The sequence below is a fragment of the Chiloscyllium plagiosum genome, chromosome 33 (assembly GCF_004010195.1).
Source record: "Chiloscyllium plagiosum isolate BGI_BamShark_2017 chromosome 33, ASM401019v2, whole genome shotgun sequence".
NCBI lineage: Eukaryota > Metazoa > Chordata > Chondrichthyes > Orectolobiformes > Hemiscylliidae > Chiloscyllium > Chiloscyllium plagiosum.
Window position 1 is genome coordinate 40,767,778 of NC_057742.1, and position 22,888 is coordinate 40,790,665.

General features: G+C 41.9%; 1 protein-coding gene across 2 annotated transcripts in view; it reads left to right on the top strand.

Moving 5' to 3' along the window:
* Positions 1-22,888, top strand: part of ddx42 (DEAD (Asp-Glu-Ala-Asp) box helicase 42) — a 79,019-nt gene that overhangs the window by 17,202 nt on the left and 38,929 nt on the right. Inside the window, exons 4-9 of one of the 2 annotated variants that reach the window (XM_043675348.1) lie at positions 1,708-1,769; positions 5,891-5,927; positions 9,847-9,993; positions 12,627-12,731; positions 14,183-14,302; positions 17,569-17,745. In XM_043675348.1, coding sequence (XP_043531283.1) covers positions 1,708-1,769; positions 5,891-5,927; positions 9,847-9,993; positions 12,627-12,731; positions 14,183-14,302; positions 17,569-17,745 — 648 coding nt within the window. Of the gene's footprint in view, positions 1-1,707; positions 1,770-5,890; positions 5,928-9,846; positions 9,994-12,626; positions 12,732-14,182; positions 14,303-17,568; positions 17,746-22,888 lie in introns of those variants that run through there. The other variant, XM_043675349.1, reaches the window with a different exon arrangement.

A 22,888-nucleotide genomic window follows, 5' to 3' on the forward strand; every position in this document is an offset into this window, starting at 1 on the left:
AATGAAGGACAAAACTCCATTTGCTTTTTTAATTACCTGTTGCACCTGCAGACCAACCTTCTGTGATTCATGCACAAGGACACCCAGGTCCCTCTGCACAGGAGCATGCTGCAATTTTTTACCATTCAAGTACCTATCAAAATGGATGACTTCACATCTATTAATATTGTATTCCATCTGTCAGACCTTTGCCCACTCACTTAAAGTATCTGTGTCCCTCTGCAAAGTTTCACAGTCCTCTGCACACTTTGCCCTACCACTCCTCTTAGTGTCATCCACAAACTTTGACACACTACACATGGTCCCCAACTCCAAATTTTCTATGTAAATTGTGAATAATTACAGTCCCAACACTGATCCCTGAGGCACACCACTGGTCACCAATTGCCAACCAGAAAAGCACTCATTTATTCCCACTATTTGCTTCCTGTTAGTTAACCGATCGTCTATCCAGCCTTATCTCATTGAGGTTAATCTTTACAATCTTTACCTTTGCAGTTCTGCATTACTAATCCAAACTTTAGAAAATGACAATCACTCTTGCATAGATAACAGACAATAATCCTTTCATAGATAGTTTGTCCGATTGTGAACTTTCCGAAAACATTGTAGTCAAGGAAGTTCTGAACAGATTTCATAAATTCTCCTCTCCTTTTCCTTTACTTCGCCATCTTCCCAACTAAAGTTCCCCAAAATCAATGTGCTTGAATGTCCACACATGGTAATTCTGTTCCCGAAGCTCAGAAATTGACTTGCAATCTGCCAAGGCAAACACGCTATCTGCCATCTTTTACAAAGCCAAAATCCTAGGTCTTTATCTACTGAGTGAATCTGGTATACTGTGTGCTGGAGACAATAAAAAGTAAAGTTATCTATACTTGGTCTCCATTTACACCCCTGAATGCTCATTACAAAATATTGACCCAGAGTACTGTCGTAGAGTGACACAGGCATCAATAACTTTAATATCTTCTTATCTGGGTTTATAAATCAGGAAGAGGTGTATAAGAATTTCATGGGGTTAATGGGTTGTATCATTTTTCTACAGACCGCAGTAAAGATTTCCCTTTCCACAACTTCCCATAATACTTCCGAAGAGTCCTCACCAACTCCTTGTCTTCTGACATGCTTGTGAAGCAATTAATGTTTCTGGTTCTGAGGTATTAGTGGAGTTGGGCATTAGTTTCAATTTAATACCCTGTAACAGGGACAAAAATGAAGCAACTCAGTAACCAAACAAGACTTGAGCAAATAGAATGGAAATTCATCAAAGTTGCAACAGCTTTACAAATGAGTAGGTCACATTGTATTCAAAATGTGTGCATTACAGAGTCAGATGATCTCTGTTTCAGCTGTAGCATATTTTCTGGTAAATAGATGTGGAGGTTTTGAAATTGGGCAAGACATTGATACCCCCATGGCTAAGTAGCAACTAAAATTCACTCATACTCATCCACTCAGAAAAATTAGCAGCCTCTTGTCCGTGGGACCATATCTAACTAAAGTGTTAACACCATTGGAGATGGGGAGAAATAAGGTTCTTATAATTGGAACAGCAGAAATTAACACAGCGATCAGCTAATTTTATTTAAACTGAATAAAATGAATTGATGTACTGGTCATGCAATGTGTCAAATAATTCATCACATTAACTGGAGCTGCATACTGACAGGATTATGATTTTCGTTGTGCTACCTTTTTTTCTAGGACCAGGCTGCCAAAGATATAAAAAGGTTGGATGAAAAGGAGTTTGAAAAGAAAAATGCAAAGTAAGGAACATTTCTACTGTTTAATTTCCACTCATTAATTTCTCACAACTCATTTGTAATTGCATTGCTACAGTAAGCTGTGCATTATTATTCACCTGTCAGAACGAATAAATATGTCTTAGCCTTCTGACATAAAAATGAAAGAAAAATAAAATTGACAATCCTTTTCCAGACCAGTTCATGTTTGATTGCGTAAGATAATCATAATTGAAATCAGGATAGCCAAACAAAATGCTTCCTAAGGATGTCTCTTACTGAAAAGAAGCAAAAGTAAAAATCAAACAACACCAGGTTATAGTCCAACAAGTTTATTTGGAAGTACCAGCTTTCGGAGCACTGCTCATTCAGATAATTAGTGGGGCAGGATCATAAATCACAGAATTTATAGCAAAAGATCATAGTGTCATGCAACTGATGGATATGTTGAACAAACCTAGATTGCTGTTAAGTCTTTAATTTTTTAGAATGGGTTGCAGGTATTGATTCATTAATATGTAAATCCAAGAACTTTTTCAAGTTACATTCCTGAGATAACTTAAGGTTTTATTTTAAAAGGTGACATTTCAGTTCAGACAATGCATTAAAGGTTAGAGTCTGTCTCTTTCCACAGTTGAAATTTTTAAAATGTCACATGGATTGACTGCCTGCAGATTGTGTGCTTTTTGAACAAAATAGAATGCATCTGCAAATACAATTCTGCAAATGCAAATTCATCCTATAGACTTGTATGTATGTGTTGTGCATGTGAGGGAGAGAGAGAATGTGGGTGAGTGTGCATGTGAGGGAGAGAGAGTGAGAGTGCACGCCCGTGCACACACGGTCTCTCTTTCTCTCCCTTGCATGCATGCGCGCGCGCACACATATACATACATATCATTCGCAAATACGTTCCATTTTGTTCAAAAAGTGCACAATCTGCTGGCAGTCAATCCATGTGACATTTTATAAATATCTAGTTTGGAAATAGAACCAGTCTGGCACAAGATTGGAATACAGACAGACTCTTAACCTCACACCTTTAATGCATTGTCTGAGCTGAGAAGTCACCCTTCTCTTAATAAAACCTTAAGTTATCTCGGGAATGTAACTTGAAAAGGTTCTTGCATTTGCATATTAATGATTCAATATCTGCAACCTATTCTAAAATGTGAAAGACTTAACAATCAGGTTTTCTTCAATATATCGTAACACTATGATCTTTTGCTATAAATTCTGTCATATGATCCTGCCCCACTAGTTACCTAATGAAGGAGCAACACTCAAAGCTAGTACTTCCAAATAAACATGTTGGACTATAAACTGGTGTGATTTTTAACTTTGTTGGACTATAAACTGGTGTGATTTTTAACTTTGTCCACCCCAGTCGAACACTGGCACCTCCACATCTGGAAAAGAAACACACACAGCCAGGGGAATCTTTTCCTGCATCATGCGATGGGGAGATACCCATGAACTGGCTTGTGTTGACTTTGAAACATTGAATAGTTCTCTCAACATTTAAAAAAAAAGTAACAAGTTCTTGCATTTTTATGGCAACTTAAATTGTGATAAGAATTTAAAACAATTTTACACAATGTCATCTCCAATAACCAAGGTATCCTTGCAGTGAGAGTGTAAAGCATGAGGAAAGGCATTGTTAGTAGTCAGTGGGAGGGTGTACAGGTGTTACATCATTCTTGAAAAATCTTTTGAGGTACACCTAAGTTAATTCAAGTGATGAGTTCAGTCACTTGAATACAGTTTGAATGCTGGAATGAGAAGGGTCTGCAGCCAAATCCTGCTATTTTGATGGAGTCAATTTGTGGGAATGTAGGAAATTGGAAAATTAGTTAGCTATTCTGTTTCTCGAGCCTGTTTTGCCATTTAACGAGATCAAGACTGAACTTCTGTGTTAATGCCATTTTTCTTTATCCCTTTGATATTCATATCATATCCAGATTCAGTATACAGTGCTTCATGCCTCATTCAGAAAGCCAAGATAGCTAGAAGACTTGATTTAAGGATCCTGATAAGATTTTACAGTAGTAATAATAATGATGAAAATTTGTGTTATCTGTTTTACTTTGCAAACTTTGAAAACTTAAATATATCCTGTTTAATGGGCCTGTTTACAGTATTTAAGTAGGAGGTACAGACTAATGGGTCATTTTCGATGGCATGGAGTACTTGAGTTGATTACTGCATTTTCCTTGGCCTCAAGTTGCCTCAAATGGAAAGAATTAACTCTGGTACACAGGGTTGATGGCAATCCATGTGCATAGACACATGGGACTGGATTTTTAGTTACAGAGACACCACAGGCTTTTAAAAATGGTGGGCAGGACTTGGTTCCAGGATTTCCCTGTGCCCACACATTCCTTTTGCCAGTGCCCTCCCTCCACTGTTCTCCAATTTTTACTCAAGAGACGGTCATAGTAATGTAGGCTTCATTGTGAAGTAGACATCTCTCAAACCACTGCACTTTGTGGAATTGAGCCACCTTCTCAAGGATTTGTGCTTCACAGTCTCTCAAAGTAGTTGTGAGCCATAGTCTGGATGCAGGAACCTTTTGAAACCTTTTTAAAAGGTTTTACCCACACCACACCACCCACCTACAAGGCATTTCATACCTTTAGTAGCCACTTGGGCTGAAGTCACAAGGCTAAGGCATATCGTGAAAGAGTAACAAGAGTCTGAGATCCGGCCTTCGGTATTAGTGCGCTCAATAAACCATATCTAATATTCCCAAAATGTTTTCTTTATTACTTGTGATGGTTTTTAACCATGCAGCAAGGGTAGTTGAGAATATTTACCTAATCTGTTCAGATTTATGTTCAGACATTGCCACATATATTGAATATTGATGAGGTGTAGAAACGAAATCAACTTGTTGCTTTTGCTCAACAAAAGTAACACTGAAACTACTAAGAACTGTGGTTGACTAAACCATTATTTCAGCAACACTTCATAGTTGTAATTTTTGCAATTTGAATATAATAATATCCAGATTATTCCTTTGATAGTTCACAACAATAAATGTTATTCAAGAGTATTATTTTTTGATTGATGTAACATGGTATTAATCAATAAAGTGTCAGCCAGAATTACTTTGTAGAATACTGTTACCTTCATATAATTAAAATTTGTCCCTTATGAAAGATGCTGCACAGAAATGTCCATATTATTTGCAAATCCACTGAACAGAAGAATCGGAAGTTGCTGGAAAAACTCAGCAGGTCTGGCAGCATCTGTGAAGAGAAACCAAAGTTAATGTTTCAGATCCAGTGACCCTTCCTCAGAACTGATGGTAACTAGGAAAATGTTGGTTTAAATGCAGAAGATAGGGTGGGTGTAAGGAGTAGATGATAGGTAGGGATAGAACCCAAAGAGAGAGAAGAACAGTTGGACAGACAATGGACAGACGATCCGGTTGGGGTGGTGAGTAGCTGTTAATGGAGGCTCTTTGGGGCTGACTTGCAATATTCCAGTGAAGCTCAGCAAGCTGGAAAAGCATCTCATTATCCACTTGAGGGCCCTGCAGCCCTCTGGACTCAATATAGAGTTCAATAATTTTAGGGCCTGAACTCCCCCATGTTGTCGCCCCTCCCTACCACACACACCAGACTTTATTATCAAACAGTCTGCCATTACACACTAACTATTCTTAGGAACTAACAGCTATTCACCTTCCCAGCCAGATTATTTTCTGTCCAACTGTTCATCTTTCTTTTTGGGCTCTATTCCTGATCTATTGTTTAATCTGTACCCCCTCCGCCCACCTATCTTCTGCATATAAACTGACATTTTTCTAGCTACTGTCAGTTCTGAGGAAGGGTCACTGGACCCAAAACGTTAACTTTGATTTCTCTTTACAGATGCTGCCAGGCCTGCTGAGCTTTTCCAGTAACTTCTGTTTTTGTTTCTGATTTACAGCATCTATAGTTCTTTCAGTTTTTATTTTGAGCGGAAGAACCAATTTATTACTTATATTTCCCTGTTTAAAACAGGAGTAAAATGTATAAAGATGTTCAAAAATTCAGGAACTTCTGGGTATTCACACTGTGATCATTCATGCTTTGCTGCCTTTGCGTTGGGTCTGTTGAACACTTGTAGGGAGTTGGTTTTTCCCTTTGTTTTTGCAGGGGTATAAGGGATGACATTGAAGAGGAAGATGACCATGTGAGTTATTGAGTTGTCTTTTTTGAATATACTGAAAATAACCTTTTAAACAAATAATGCAGATTATTGTTCATTCACTGTAGCCTTTGGTCTGAATCAAATCATGGTATGCAGCCATATCTTTCCCATAAGGTGCTTAGTTCCACCTTGTTGTGTCTTGCGGTTTTTCAATAAGTCAGGTCCATATTGTTAAAGAGAATTCTGCTTTACTGTTCCATCTGGATCTACTGCTCTGGACCACAAATATCGAGTTATTAGTGGTGCCCTAAATTGACATTCTTAGTAATTCACTTGTGATTCAGATGTTGTCAATGGACTATTGCTCCTGCCAGATGCTTTGACAGAATTCCACTCATCACTGAAAGGATTTTCTGACTGAGGAAAAAAGCTCAACATATCAACTCCGTTTCATATCAATGACTTGGTGCTAACTCTAGGCTGCAGTGTAAGAATCTGTTTGTAAATTGATTTTTTTTTTGTTATTATTGGTATTCCTGTCCTCCAATTAGTTTATTTTCAAAAACAGTGTTGTTAGTGCTTTATTTCCATTTAGCAGGCCCTACTGTTTTCAAAGAGCAAAAGGGATGAGTGAACTAAGCTAAACTATGCTTTTCGTATCATGAAAGTGTTGATGCATGTCGTTTGCATTTCCCCCTTGTGCTACCTCTCTGGAGTACCAAGTAAAAGATAGATCCTTTATGAGCCACTCTGTCTGATTTGCCTTTGGTGATCTGTCTGATTGTAGGTGTAACTAGCTCAAGAAGCATCCTGAATAATTGTGTTTTTATAATGCCATAGTTTTGTCATGAACTCTGATTTTTTTTAATCAAAAAAATTCTCAAAGGATAGTAGTGAAAGTAATTTTTTCTGATTGATATCATGTAGAGTAATTGCCCTCAGCTGGATGTATTGTTTTTACTACCTAACCTCATCTGAACACACATACCAGGCAGTGATCACTGAAATAAGCAGGGACATGAGTAAGCGAGACAAAGGGATAAATTCACATTTAAGAAAAATAAAATTGAGCGATGAGATGTAAAATGAGTAGGTAGAGATGCAGTGTAGAGAGAGCAAGCCAGAGGTGAGAGGCATTTAAGGCATGGAAGTGAAGGTGTGCAAATGAGACTCAAAAGTTGTAGGGATAATTTTATGTCCTCTCTCATGGCATGTTTGAAGTTGGGAGGGAGTCATGCAAGCATCCCACCTCTGCCAAACTTAACTCTTCAGTGGGAAGGCCAATGAGTGGACTTGCACCTAACTACCAATTTATGTCTAAAAATGACCACTAAAGAACTTCGTGTTCCTGCAAGTAAAAAGCCAGCCGTGAGCAGGCCTGTTACAATGTAATAAGGAGGACTTGAAACTGCAGGCTGCTGAGGGGGACATTGTCCTGTGGTGCTGATCAAAAGACCTGGCATTGGAAAGTTTGGTACCAGGTGAGAGCTACTCACATTCATGCTGCCTACCCTCCTCCCCTGCCATCTTGCAAAGTGCCCCCTGCCATGAAGCATCTCTGGCTTGGGTTGCTCCTCAATCATGGCTGCTGTAGTTTCTGCCTTCCATTTGACACTGGTGAGCAAAAGAGCTGCCAGCTTCTGATTGAATGGCTCCAAGAGGGCAGCACATTCATTCTGTGCCATGATATTGGGGAAGGCCTGCCTAGTGGACACTGTCAGATAAAGTGAGGACTGCAGATGCTGGAGATCAAAATCGAAGAGTGTGGTACTAGAAAAGCACAGCTGGCCAGGCAGCGTCCAAGGAACAGGAGAGTTGACATTTCGAGCACAAGCTCTTCAGGGATGAAGGGGTGGCCCAAGGGGGCAGAGAGATAAATTGAGGGGATTGGGGATGGGGGAAGATAGCTAGGAATGCAATAGGTAGATGAAGGTGGGGGAAGAAGGTGATAGGTCAGAGGGGAGGGTGAAGCAGACAGGTTGGAAAGAAGATGGTCAGGTAAGATAGTTCAAGAGGGTGGTGCTGAGTTGGAAGGTTGAATCTGGGATAAGGTTGGGGGATGGGAAATGAGGAAACTGGTGAAGTTCACGTTGCTCCCGTGTGGCTGGAGGGTATCAAGGTGGAAGATGAGGCGTTCTTCCTCCAGGCATCAGGTGGCTAGAGTTTGGCGGTGGAGGATGCCCAGGACTTGCATGTTCTTGTTAAAGTGGGAGTTAAAGTGTTCAGCCACAGGGCGATGGGGGTTGTTTAGTGTGTGTATACCAGAGATGTTCTCTGAAACGTTCTGCAAGTTGGCATCCTATCTCCTCAGTGTAGAAGAGACTACATTGAGAGCAATGGACACAATAGATGTGCATGAAAGTACAGGTAAATCTCTGCCTGATGTGGAACAATCCTTTGGGGCCTTGGATGGAGTGAACGGGGAGGTGTGGGTGCAGGTTTTGCACTTCTGGCGGTGGCAGGGCAAGGTGCTAGGAATGGCGGGTGGGTTTGTGGGGGGCATGGTCCTAACAAGTGAGTCATGGAGGGAATGGTCTCTCCAGAATGCAGATAGGGGTGGGGAAGGAAATATATCCCTTGTGGTGGGGTCTGTTTGTAGGTGGCACAAATGGCAGAGGATGATGCAACATATCCGGAGGTTGGTGGGGTGGAATGTGAGTACTGGGGTGGTTCGTCCTTGTTGCTTTTGTAGTGGTGGGGTTCAAGGGTGGTGGTGCGAGAAGTGGAGGAGATGTGCTGAAGGGCATCATCGATCACGTGGGAGGGGAAATTGGACACTCTCTGCCCAAGCGGGGAATGATCTTGGAGAGAGTGGGTGTGTCACCTACCCTCCAGCTGGCTGTTGGGTCCCTCGACAACTCCATGAAATGCTTCCCTGTGTGCCTGGAATAGTTGAATGAGATACAGCTCATTGAAAGAGGCAAGTGTTGCTGAAGTAGCAACAGAGATGCTTGTACAGTGAGGAAAGAGAGAAAGTGAACAAGAGATGCAGAATATATATAGGGAATACAGAGGTGGAGAGAAAAGCTAAGTCTGGAGGGTATGCGGTGGAACGCCTGAGGGATAAATGATCAGGAATTGGAGATTTGCGATGAGGCTGAGATTGAGATGAAAAGAAGGAACCAATAGAGAGGAGAAAAAAGTGATAAAAAGCAATAACATGCTGGGACTGCAGTGGAGGAAATGATGAGATGAGATGAATAGTAACTGAAATATTGAGACAAATAGGGTTGAAAGAGGGAAGATGCACACATTGAAGGAAACAAAATGTATATACTGAGGGAAGGTTAGAGGAGCTGCCAAAATGTAAGAGTAAAGGTGTCAAGGTTAGCTGATTAAGAAATGAGGAACAAGATTGGAGTAGTGAGGGCAATACAACAAAACAATGCTGGAAGAACAAATGAGAGGAAAAACGCAGAAAATACTGAACATGCATGGCTGATCCTGTCAAAATATTTCAGGAGTAATTATTTTATCATATGCATGTATAAATCACAAATTGTTACTTTCTGTGAAATTCCAGAACATTAACATGTTATTTTGTTGTGGTAATAATGTAAATAAAAGTATTTTTAGGTTTTACTATAAACCAGTGAGAAATTTGCCTTTGAGTGTGTGGTATGTGTTTCAACATTCTTACAAAAGCACAGGTTGTTAATTTTATTACACACAACTCAAGGAGAAAATGCTTCCCTCAATCACAATACCACAGCTAACAATATTATGGCAGTTGACTGGCACTACATTACTGATTTCAATGCTTGTCATTTCAGGGTGAGTGCCCTTTCAAATAATTTTTACACTATTCATTTTTATGTTGAATGTACAGTCAACTTTATGAATAAAGTTTGAAAGTATTGAATTTTCCAGGTGATTGATGTAGGTAGGGGAAGCATTCAGGACACTGAGTTAGTGTTACGTTCTCTCTCCAGTTTGACTTGTGGATTACGTTTATGTGCAGGAAGCCTATTTTCGGTACATGGCTGAAAATCCAAATGCTGGTGTGATTCAGGAGGAGGAAGATGATATTGAATATGACAGTGATGGTAATCCTATTCCTCCACTAAAAAAAGTCATTGATCCATTGCCTCCTATTGACCATTCTGAGGTAAGTGGAAACCTGAAAAGTGGTAAAAGTGTTAGTGGGAAAGCAGTGATAGTGACTAAGTAAGGTTTAAGGTAGTCATGGAAAAAGACAAAGATGGGTCGGAAATAAAGGTTTTGAGCTGGGGGAAGGATGATTTACAAATGATAAAATGTCATCTGACCAAAGAGGACTGGAGACAGCCACCTTTTGGAAAATCTACATGGGAGCAACAGGAGTATTTCAAAAATGAAATAGAGTGTAAAGCCATTGTGTTGCTGTAAAGGTGAAGAATTGGACCAAAAATTCTGGAGAAACCGAAATCGAAGGGAATGTATTGGATTGGACAAAAAAAGAAAGAGAAGGTTATGGTAGACACTGAAAGCTCAGAATACCAGAAGTACATAGAGAGAGTACAGGGGTTCCTTAAATAAGAATTTAGAGAAGTGAAGAGAAACCATGAGAAAACATTGGTGGATAAAATAAATGAAAATCCAAAGGCATTTTCTAAGTACATTAGGGGAAAGAGGATAACCAGGGAAAAAGTTAGGGACCAAAACAACAAACTGTGTGGGGAGCCAGAAAATATAAACGAGATTTTAAATTACTGATTTACATCTGTATTCAAGATTGAGAAGACTAATGTAGGTATAGAAATCAAAGAAGATGTGCTTGAACAAATGACAATTGAAAGGCCAGACAAATGAGTTTTAGCAGACTGAAATTGGATAGGTCTGCAGGCCCAGGTGAGATGGATCCCAGGCTGCTGTGGGAGACAAAAATAATGCAGGGGCCTGACATTAATTTTCATATTCTCTCTGGACAGAAGAGGTGGCAGAGATAATATCATTCAGGCAAGGTGATAGGGATAAAGCACAGAATCACAGGCCCGTGAATCTAACATCAGTAGTAGAAAAGCAATTGGAAAAAACTTCTGAATTAATCTCTATTTGGACAGGCAAGGATTAATCAAGAATTGTCAGCAAACCTTCATTGGAGGGGAATCCTGTCTGACATGTTTAATTGAGTATTTTGTGGAGGTGAATAATGTCTGGATGTACCTGGACTTTAGTAAGGCTTATGTCAAAGTCTCGCATGGGAGACTGGTCAAGAAGTTGAGAGCCCATGGCTTACAAGACAATTTGGCAAATTAGAGCCAAAATTTTCATTGTGGCAGGAGACAGAGGTGATGGTTGAAGAGTGTTTTTGTGACTGTACACCTTTGACCACTGGCATACTTTAGGGTTCACTGCTGGGTCCCTTGCTGTTCGTATTAATGATACAGACATGAATGGAAGAAGTATAGAGTCATAGAGATGTGCAGCACGGAAACAGACCCTGTGGTCCAACCCATCCACGCCGACCAGATATCCTAAATTAATTGATTCCCATTTGCCAGCACTTGGCCCATAGCCCTCGAAACCCTTCCTATTCATATACCCATCCAGATGCCTTTCAAATGTTGCAATTGTACCATTCTCCACAACTTCCTCTGGCAGCTCATTCCATACACATACCACCCTCTGCATGAAAAAGGTGCTGCCTAAGTCCCTTTTAAATTTTTCCGTCTCACCCTAAATCCATGCCCTCCAGTTCTGGACTCGCTCACCGCAGGGAAAAGACATTGTCTATTTATCCTACCGATGCCCCTCATGATTTTATAATCCTCTATAAGGTCACTCTTCAGCCTCCGCTCCAGGGAAAACAGCCCCAGCCTATTCAGCCTCTCCCTTTAGAAACCCTCCAACCCTGGTAAGATTTATCCTTGTAAATCTTTTCTGAACCCTTTCACATTTCACAACATCCTTCCAACAGGAGGAAGACCAGAATTTCACACAATATTCCAAAAGTGGCCTAACCAATGTCCTGTACATTTACACCATGACCTCCCAACTCCTATACTCAATGCTCTGACTAATAAAGGAAAGCATTCTAAATGCCTTCTTCACTATCCTGTCTACCTGAGACTCCATTTTCAAGGAACTATGGACCTGCACTCCAAGATCTCTTTGTTTACCAACACTTCCCATTAGGTGTATAAGTCCTGTCCTGACTTGCCTTTCCATCATGCAGCACCTCACATTTATTGAAATTAAACTCCATCTACCACTCCTCAGCCCATTGGCCCATCTGATCAAGATCCTGTTGTACTCTGAGGTAACCTTCTTCACTGCAATTTGCAGAGTCTGGCTGGGTTATTCTCCGGAGGGTCGGTGTGGACTGGTTGGGCCAGTTTCCGCACTGTAGGTAATCAAATCTTAATTTAGTGAAAACATGCAAGTTGACATAGTCACAGAAGAAGCTGCTTTCTCATTATAGAGAAACTGTTTGCAAGTTTAACCTGAAGGTCACCATTCCTCAAGCAGGGGCGAGCTTGAGAAGACAGCATTCGTGTGACTTAAGCTGTTATGCAAATTGAACCTGTGCTGTTGCATCACTTTGTATCAAAAACTAGCCACACAGTCCCCTGGGCAAACTAACCCCAAATTAGTGAATGTTTAGTGAATTGTTGGTCACCGATAGAAAACTGCATCGCGTTGAGGAAATGCGAGAACTTTTTTTTTGCAAAAGATAAATGTCAGATTTTAGTTGTTTGTGAATTTTAATATCATGTTGGAATGAACCAGGTGGTGCTAGTCACTTCTAAATCCTTTTAGATCGAATACCAGCCATTTGAGAAGAATTTCTACATTGAACATGAAGAGTTGGCGAAACTTTCACTCATACCATTAGCTGAACTCCGGCAGAAACTGAATTTGAGAGTAAGTTTAGAATTTTATGTGTTTATACTTTGCAGTATGATGTTGACAACAGTTGATAAATGAAAAGTTTGTTTTGTGTTGTTCAAAATATCAGCTGAATCTGCCTAAGGAAGTGAGCACCTAATCTTTGAATTCAGGTAGCAATTTGATCGATGCTGATCAATCTACTGAATGTTTCTCTGATTAGCTATTATGAAGATGTGGGTATATTTTAAGAGAGTTAAAAGCAGCAGAACTACTGGACACAGCACCAGTTATTCTCAATAAGGCAGTGTGATACTTGGTTGAACAACTCAATTAGCTTGTTGCCTGGAGACAAAAAGCAGGTTTGAATTAGGCCAGTCAGTTTAAACTATACCCCCAAACATATCAAACTCCAATCAAGTTTGAATTGAGTATATTGACAATCTTAAAAGCCATTGACCTAATCCGATGCTTTGGGGCTATAAGACCGTGGAAAATTGAACAGTTGAGAAGAGAACTGTCAAGCCTAGCCTGTAATCCGACTGCTTGAAAAATAGCTCTCTTAAAAGTACTTTCTCGAACAATAACCTGTAACGCAGAAATTCCTAAGAAGAAAAGGCGACATAGGAAGATACGAATAGAAGCACAAAAGCTGCATGGTTTTGAGATAAGTGTTGTTTTGTAAATCTTAATTAGGCATTTTATCGGATTAGTATTATAGAAGGGAAGGTTAAAAAAATAGGTTAGAGGAAGAAATTGTAAGTAGTGGTTAGTTAATTATTTTCTGTTATACTTTAAGAAATAAAGTTGTTAATTTTTACTTTAAATAGTTCTTGGCCACTTGGATTTTTACAGATTACTGCGCGGGATACATCTTTTCTGTGTTGCTGGTTTTAAATTAAGCAGGAGGGTTTACCCATGTCATAACACTAGCTTTGTGTAATGAGTGATCACATTGTGTTCATCTGCACCGAAAGGAAGGTTGCCATCATTAAATTTTAGACCGTGTTTCAATCAGACAGGGAATCAACTCAATGTGTGTTGTTTGACTTTGCTGTTCCAACAGCACTGCCCAATTTCATGTGAACCACTTACTGTCCACTCCTTATTAGCTGTGCTATATTACTACTAAAATGTATGTTGATGTGAAGTACTTTAAGTCAGCTGCAGTGTATTTAGGTAAAGTGAGTGTGATTACTCCACGCATATGCACAGTGCAGTCTTTTTAAGCTTTGTATTGTTATGGTTCTCTGGATAATTCAGTTCCATGTAATTTTGCATAGTTACATGTCTGCAATGTTGGAATTGTTGATTTGCTGCAATCACTGTTTCAACATTTCAGGTACAGTTTTTAAAGAGATTACAGTAATTAAAGAGAGAAAAGTCAGCTATTAAAAACAAGTCTGTCCTGAAGTTGATGACCGGAATTTGTTTGCCATAAGGTATTTTGAACAGTATTGAACAGAATTGAATGTTTTCCTCCCCAGGTCTCTGGAGCTGACCCCCCAAAACCTTGCAGTAGTTTTGCTCACTTTGGCTTTGATGAGCAATTAATGCATCAAATCCGAAAGTCAGAATATACACAACCAACGCCAATACAGTGTCAGGTAAGAACTTTGTCATCCTTTTTTTGTATACCTGAGGTTACAAATATAAGAGACTGTTCACAATCACATTTCCATATTAATGACTACCTATGATCAATTGAGAAGGGAAGTGAAGCTGAAATTAAGACGGGAAAAGAAAGAGTGGGAAAATAGAATGGCAGTCCGCATAAAAGGGAGCCCAAAAATCTTCATCCAACATGAGCTATGCTCATCCAGGCAATTGGAAAATATCCCATCTCTCTCCTGACTCCCTTGTGGACAGTCTTTAGGGTGTTTTAAGAAGATTTGTAGCTCAGGTTGAGGTTCTGGATGTAGGTTTGCTCACTGAGCTGGACGGTTCATTTCCAGATGTTTGGGTTGAACCCAAACATATAAAATATAGCAGGAATTATCAACAGTGCTTCGCCCGGAGGTCCACTTTGTAGGGTGACGAAACATCTGGAAATGAACTTCCAGCTCAGCGAGCAAACTTACATCCAGTCTTTATGGAGTTATTTGCTGCAGAATTCCAAGCCTCCTACCTGCTTTTGTAGCCATGGTATTTACATAGCTAGTCCCGTTCAGTTTCTGATTAATGACATCCCTCGGATCCACCACTTGATAGTGATGGGGTGATGCCATTGCCTATCAAGGGGAACTTATGGCGCTTAGATGACGCCAGTGTTACGAATGACTTAGCAGCCCAAGCTAGATGAAACATTGCTCTTTACCAATAAATGATAGTCAACATGTATTATATCAATTAATTTCAAATGTTTTGACTGATTCTTATCTGATTTTTTTACTTTAGCTTTTGGTTTAAGTAAACATTTTTTCCCTTTATCATGCCCATTTCTACTATAAAATTAGACTTTAAAGTTTCATAATTCATAAGTAACATCCACGTCGCTTTCATTTTTCACTCTACTTGCCTTCATCCAGTACTGTGTTGACGTTGATTCTATCTCTTTAAAATCCACCTGCCTAAACTAGAAGCTCTTCTTTTTTTTAGATTAGATTACTTAGAGTGTGGAAACAGGCCCTTCGGCCCAACAAGTCCACACCGCCCCGCCGAAGCGCAACCCACCCATACCCCTACATTTACCCCTTACCTAACACTACGGGCAATTTAGCGTGGCCAATTCACCTGACCTGCACATCTTTGGACTGTGGGAGGAAACCGGAGCACCCGGAGGAAACTCACGCAGACACGGGGAGAACGTGCAAACTCCACACAGTCAGTCGCCTGAGGCGGGAATTGAACCCGGGTCTCTGGCGCTGTGAGGCAGCAGTGCTAACTACTGTGCCGCCCACCATGAGCTTGAAGCTAAAACCTCCTACGTCGTCCCATAGATTCTTTGCATAGCATCTGGTTCTCTTTTGCCCCCTTCCAATGGATTTTCATTAGCAATCAAGTCATTTCAGTATTACATTATGAAAAATTGCTTTGCTCCAAGTTAAAGTTATGTAATCTATTCTTGTTCAAATTGATTACCTTGAGGACAAAGCAAAATGATATGAATTCTGGAAATCTGAAATACAAACCGAAAATGCCAGAAATATTAAGTGCATCTGTCAGTGTTGTCCTTGTTGGTCTGAGCTCTAGCCATGGGCACCCGCATGGGCCCCAGCTATGCCTGCCTCTTCGTAGGGTATGTGGATAGCCATGGGCACCCGCATGGGCCCCAGCTATGCCTGCCTCTTCGTAGGGTATGTGGAACAATCCATCTTCCGCAACTACACTGGCCCCACCCCCCATCTTTTCCTTCGCTACATTGATGACTGTATCGGCGCTATCTCGTGCTCCCATGAGGAGGTTGAACAGTTCATCCACTACACTAACACCTTCCACCCCGACCTCAAATTCATCTGGACAGTCTCGCACTCCTCCCTCCCTTCCTAGACCTTTCTGTTTCTATCTCAGGCGACCGAATCAACACGGACATCTACTACAAACCAACCGACTCCCACAGCTACCTGGACTACACCTCCTCCCATCCTGCCCCCTGTAAAAACGCCATCCCATTCTCCCAATTCCTTCGTCCCCGCCGCACCTGCTCCCAGGAGGACCAGTTCAAAATACGTACAACACAGATGGCCACCTTCTTCAAGGACCGCAATTTCCCCCCCGACGTGGTCAACGATGCCCTCCACCGCATCTCTTCCACTCCCCGACCCTCCGCCCTTGAACCCCGCCCCTCCAACCGCCACCAGGACAGAACCCCACTGGTCCTCACCTACCACCCCACCAATCTCCATGTACAGCGCATCATCCGCCGTCACTTCCGCCACCTCCAAACAGACCCCAGCACCAAGGATATATTCCCCTCCCCTCCCCTATCAGCCTTCCGTAGAGACCACTCCCTCCGCGACTCCCTCGTCAGGGAGGAGATGCGGTGGAGGGCACCGTCGACCATGTCGGGGGGGAAATTGCGGTCCTTGGAGAAGGAGGCCATCTGTGTTGTACGTATTTTGGACTGGTCCTCCTGGGAGCAGATGCGGCGGAGACGAAGGATTTGGGAGAATGGGATGGCGTTTTTACAGGGGGCAGGATGGGAGGTGTAGTCCAGGTAGCTGTGGGAGTCGGTTGGTTTGTAGTAGATGTCCGTGTTGATTCGGTCGCCTGAGATAGAAACAGAAAGGTCTAGGAAGGGGATGACCTGCAGTCTTCTTCTTGACCTCTCCGCCTCCATCCTACTCCGACCTATCACCCTCACCTTGACCTCTTTCCACCTATCACATTTCCAACGCCCCTCCTCCAAGTCCCTCCTCCCTACCTTTTATCTTCTCCTGCTGAACACTCTCTGCTCATTCCTGAAGAAGGGCCTGTGCCCGAAACGTCGAACCTCCTGTTCCCTGGATGCTGCCTGACTGCTGTGCTGTTCCAGCAATAAAGTTTCAACTTTGATCTCCAGCATCTGCAGACCTCACTTTCTCCTGAGCTCAGGATTAAAAATGTCTCTACTGTAATGTTACTTGGAACAAATTGAGCAGTGTCATTGAAAATGTTGGAGCAACGGCTGTTATTTTAATTGAGCTGTGTGATAAGGTTGGTGCACAGTAGAGGAAACTTTGCTGTGTTTTTCACTATGTTCTCCAGGCTAGATAATGCTTGATACTAACACTAGATGTCTGAAATAGCGTGTTTGATTGACTGGCACATCTCCTCATCCATACGAACCAAAATTGATAACAAAAGCCTTCAATTTCTTACAATCTTAGTTTACAGGATTCTTAGAAAAAGGTTAACTGCACAGTGCTAACTATATATGTATGTTTGAACACAGGGCGTCCCCATTGCGCTGAGTGGCAGAGACATGATCGGAATTGCCAAAACTGGGAGTGGTAAAACCGCAGCATTTATCTGGCCAATGTTGATTCACATCATGGACCAGAGGGAGCTGGAGCCTGGGGATGGGCCGATTGGTGTGATTGTTTGTCCAACCAGAGAACTTTGTCAACAGGTACCATCAACAATGCTACTCTAGTTGGGTTCTGCCTCTGCAGTGCAGATAGCTAATGCAGTATCAATTAGAAACAGAGCTTTGCATGCAGTGGCTTCTCAAAGTTCAAAGATTTTTGAGTTATGAAATAATTGTTCTTTACTCTGTAAAAGTTTGTCCTTGAATGTTAAGGCTGAGGTATTAATTTAAAAAAAAACTCTCCTATACAAATCTGCAACAGAAATACTTGAAATAAGGTAAGGATCACTCTCCATTAAAGCCAAAGTTGAAAGTGTTGCAAACCTAAGCAACAGGTCAGTCAGAATCTGTGAAAGAAGACATCAAGTTAATTATTGTGGTGAATGGCCAAGCCTGAAACATTAAATTGGATTTTACCAAAGAAATGGAAGCAGGCACGACAGCAGTTTCTAACTACCGGCTGGCATGATGATTTCCTGCGTGTTCCTGCCTCTGGCCTTACTTCAGAACAGAGGTTTCTTGGAAAAGTGGCTGCTGTCTTGGCACAAATGGCAGATAACCAATTAAATCACTTTGAGAGCACTTTGCAGATGACTGTCAGACCCCTGATGTAGCTGGAGCCCATTGCTAGAATGCTGGCAGCGTACAGGGCAAGGAGTGTACATTGCATTGCAGACCAGTGTGGATCTGCTGAGCTAATTGGCCATGGTCGTGCAATGTCTGTGTACGTTGATGGTCTATCAGCTGTGGCCATGGTTTCTTTTATTAAATATGCAATGAACCAATATAGAGGGCTATAATAGAACATGGAACTCTGGGGCAACCAGTTAGAAGAGCATCTCTGGTTGGCTTGTGTTAATGGACCACTTACAGCAAGTACGAGCTTGACACCGCATTTGGCCCCAGCATTAGGATCACAAAGTCTGCAATAAAATCCAGCCTATTTACTTCATCTGTAGGAATAATAGACAAGTATTGGTAGGAGGTTTGAATTTCCCCTGTATTGACTGGGCTGCCCAGTACATAAAAGGCCTGGATGGAATGGAATTTGGCAAATGTGTGCAACGAGGTTTCATAAATCAATATGTAGCGGGCCCTATTTGGGAGGGTGCAACACTGGACCTCCTCTTAGGAAACAAAATTGGGCAAGTGACTGAAGTGTTAGAGAGCAATTTGGGTCCAGTGACCATAACTCTTTTCGTTTTAACCTAGTTATGAATAAAGATAGGATAAGTCCACAGGTTATGTGCTAAACTGGAGAGGGCCAATTTTGGGGCCATTGGGCAGGATCTAGCAGTATGTCCCTGTTAGGATGAAGGGAAAAGCTGGCAGGTTTAGGATCTCTGGCTGACGAGAGATATTGAGGCTCTGGTCAGGAATGGGAAGAAAGCATGCATTGGGTTTAAGCTGTCAGGCTCAAGTAAATCCCTCGATGATATAAAAAGTGTAGCAGCACATTTAGGCGAGAAATCAGGAAGCAAAAAGAGGATATAAAATGGATTGGCAGGTAAGGTTAAAGATAATCCCAAGAGGTTCTATGGCTATTTTAAGAGTAAAAGGGTTCCCCTTAAAGATCAGCATGGCCATCTATTTGTTGAGCCACAGGAGATTGGGGAGATTTTTAATGAATAATTCTCCTCCGTGTTTACTGAGGATGATCCCTAATGATGCTAAGGAAATAAGGGAAACAAGTGGGAATGTTTTGGACTGTATACGTAGCAGAGAAGAGGTGTTTGCAGCCTTAAAACATATTAAGGCGGATAAATCCCCTGGACCTGGACTGGAGGGGTACCAACATCCTGGGCGGGAGGTTTGCTTAAGCTCTTCAGAAGTGTTTTCACTAGTTTGGCAAGGGAATGGGAACCCGAACTGGAGCATCAGAGGATGTGGTAGCTGGTGAACAGGCAGCTACAGCATGCAGAGAGTCTGTAAGGAAGAATAGACAATTGATAGGTAAACCCATCAGTGTGATGGGTAGAAGTGTCTATATTGGCACAAGAAGTGTCAGGAATAAGGGACCATTAGGGATACACGGATATCACAGGAACAGGAATGGTTGTTGGATGTTCCACGGTTTAGGTATTTCAAAATGAATAATGGGGGAGGTAAAATAGTGGGGGAGTGACATTGCTAATCAAGGATAGTATCACAGCTGCAAAAAGGAAGGTTGTCAAAGATGATTTGTCTCCTGAGTCATTATGGGTGGAAGTCAGAAACAGTAAGGAAGCAGTCACTTTATTGGGAGTTTTCTGTAGACTCCCCCAATTGCAACAGAGACACGGAAGAGCAGATTGAGAGGCAGATTTTGAAAAGGTGCAGAAGTAACAAGGCTGTAGTCATGGGTGACATCAACTTCCCCAATATTGATTGGAAACACCTTTGTGCAAATAGTTTAGATGGAGCACATTTCATCAGGTGTGTCCAGGAAGGAATCCTGACTCAGTATGTAGATAGGCCGAATTTGGTACTAGGTAACAAACCAGGTCAGGTGTCAGATTTCTCAGTGGGAGAGCATTTTGGTGATAGTGATCACAGCTCCCGACCTTTACTATAGTCATAGAGGGGGATAGGAGCAGACAGTATAGGCAAGTATTTAATTGGGAGAGTGGGAATTACAATGCTATTAGGGGGGCAGGAACTATGGAGCATAAATTGGGAGCAGATATTCTCAGGGAAAAGCACAGCAGAAATGTGGAGGTTGTTTCGGAAGCACTTGCTGCGAGTGCTGGATAGGTTTGTCCCACTAAGGCAAGGATGGGATAGTAGTGTCAAGAAACCCTTGAAAAGAGATGTGGAACTAGTCAAGAGGAAGAAGGAAGCTTACTTAAGGTTGAGGAGGCAAGGATCAGACGAGGCTCGCGAGGGTTACAGGATAGCCCTAAGGAACTGAAGAATGGACTTAGGAGAGCTGGAAAGGGGCATGAAAAAGCCTTGGCAGGTAGGATTAAGGAAAACCTCAAGGCATCCTACACTTGTGTGAGGAACAAGAGGATGGCCAGAGTGAGGGGAGTGCCAGTCAGGGATAGTGGAGGGAACTTGTGCCTGGAGTTGGAGGAGGTAGGAGAGGCCCTTAATGAAACAGGCAAATATGCTTGAACAGGTTAATGTTAAGGAGGATGTGCTGAAAATTTGAAAAACATGAGGACAGATAAATCCCATTGCTCAGACGGGATATACCCAAGGTTACTACAGGAAGTGAAAGAAGAGATTGCCGCGCCTTTGTTGATGATCTTTGCGTTCTCCCTGTCCACTGGGGTAGTACTAGATGATTGGAGGGTGGCAAATGTTATTCTCTCCTTCAAGAAAGGGAATAGGGATAATCCTGGAAATTACAGACCAGTCAGTCTGACATCGGTGGTGGGCAAATTATTGGAGAGGATTCTGAGACAGGATTTATGATTATTTGGAAAATAGTTTGATTAGAGATCGTCAGCATATTTCTGTGATAGACAGGTCATGCCTCACAAGTCTTATTGAATTCTTTGAGGATGTGACAAAACACATTGAAGGTTGAGCAATCGATGTGGTGTATATGAATTTTAGCAAGGCATTTGATAAGGTTCCCCATGGTAGGCTCATTCAGAAAGTAAGGAGGCATGGGATACAGGGAAATTTGTCTGTCTAGATACAGAATTGGCCAGCCCATAAAAGACAGGGTGGTGGTAGATGGAAAGATTTCAGCCTGGAGCTCTGTGACCAGTGGTGTTCTGGAGGGATCTGTTTTGGGAGCTCTGCTCTTTGTGAATTTTATAAATGACTTGGATGAGGAAGTAGAAGTGTGGGTCAGTAAATTTGCCAATGACATGAAATGAGAGATGGAGTTCAACCTGGAAAAGTGTGAAGTGATTCATTTTGGAAGATCGAATTTGAATACAGATTACAGGGTTAAAGGCAGGATTCTTGGCAGTGTGGAGGAACAGAGGGATCCTGGGTCCACATTCATAGATCCTTTAAAGTTGCCACCCAAGTTGATTGAGTGTTAAGAAAGCTTATGGTGCGTTGGCTTTCATTAGTAGGGGGATTGAGTTTCAGAGCTGCGAGGTTACGCTGCAGCTCAATAAAGTCTTGGTTAGACCACATTTGGAATATTTTGTTCAGTTCTGGTTACCTCATTATAGGAAGAATGTGAAAACTTTAGAGAGGGTGCAGAGGAGATTCACCAGGATGCTGCCTGGACTGGAGGGCATGTCTTATGAAGAAAGGTTGAGGGAGCTCGGGCTTTTCTCATTGGAGCGAAGAAGGATGAGGGGTGACTTGATAGAGGTGTACAAGATGATGAGAGGCAGAGATAAAGAAGATAGCTAGAGACTTTTGTTTTCCCAGGGTGGAAATGTCTATCATGAGGAGGCATAATTTTAAGGTGATTGGTGGAAAATATAGGGGAGATGTCAGAGGTAGATTCTTTACTCAGAGAGTGGTGGGTGCGTGGAATGCATTGATAGTAGATTCAGATATATTAGGGACATTTAAGCGAATCTTGGATATGCACATGGCTGATAGTAAAATGAAGGGTCTGCAGGTTAGTTCAAATAGGATAAAAGGTCGGCGCAGTATAGAGGGCTGTACAGTTCTAAGTTCAACCCCGGACATTCTGGCCAGAGCGAAGTACTAGTCATAGAGTGATAGAGATGTACAGCATGGAAACAGACCCTTCAGTCCAACCCATCCATGCCGATCACATATCCCAACCCAATCTAGTCCCACCTGCCAGCACCCAGCCCATATCCCTCCAAACCCTTCCTATTCATATACCCATCCAAATGCCTCTTAAATGTTGCAGTTGTACCAGCTTCCACCACTTCCTCTGGCAGCTCATTCCATACTTGTACCACCCACTGCGTGAAAATGTTGCCCCTTAGGTCCCTTTTATATGTTTCCCCTCTCTCTAAACCTATGCCCTCTAGTTCTGGACTCCCCCCACCACAGGGAAAAGACTTTATCTATTCACCCTATCCATGCCCCTCATAATTTTGTAAACCTCTGTAAGGTCATCCCTCAGCCTCCAACACTCCAGGGAAAACAGCCCCAGCCTGTTCAGCCTCTCCCCATAGCTCAAATCCTCCAACCCTGGCAACATCCTTGTAAATCTTTTCTGAACCCTTTCAAGTTTCACAACGTCTTTCCAATAGGAAGGAGACCAGAATTGCACGCAATATTCCAACAGTGGCCTAACCAATGTCCTGTA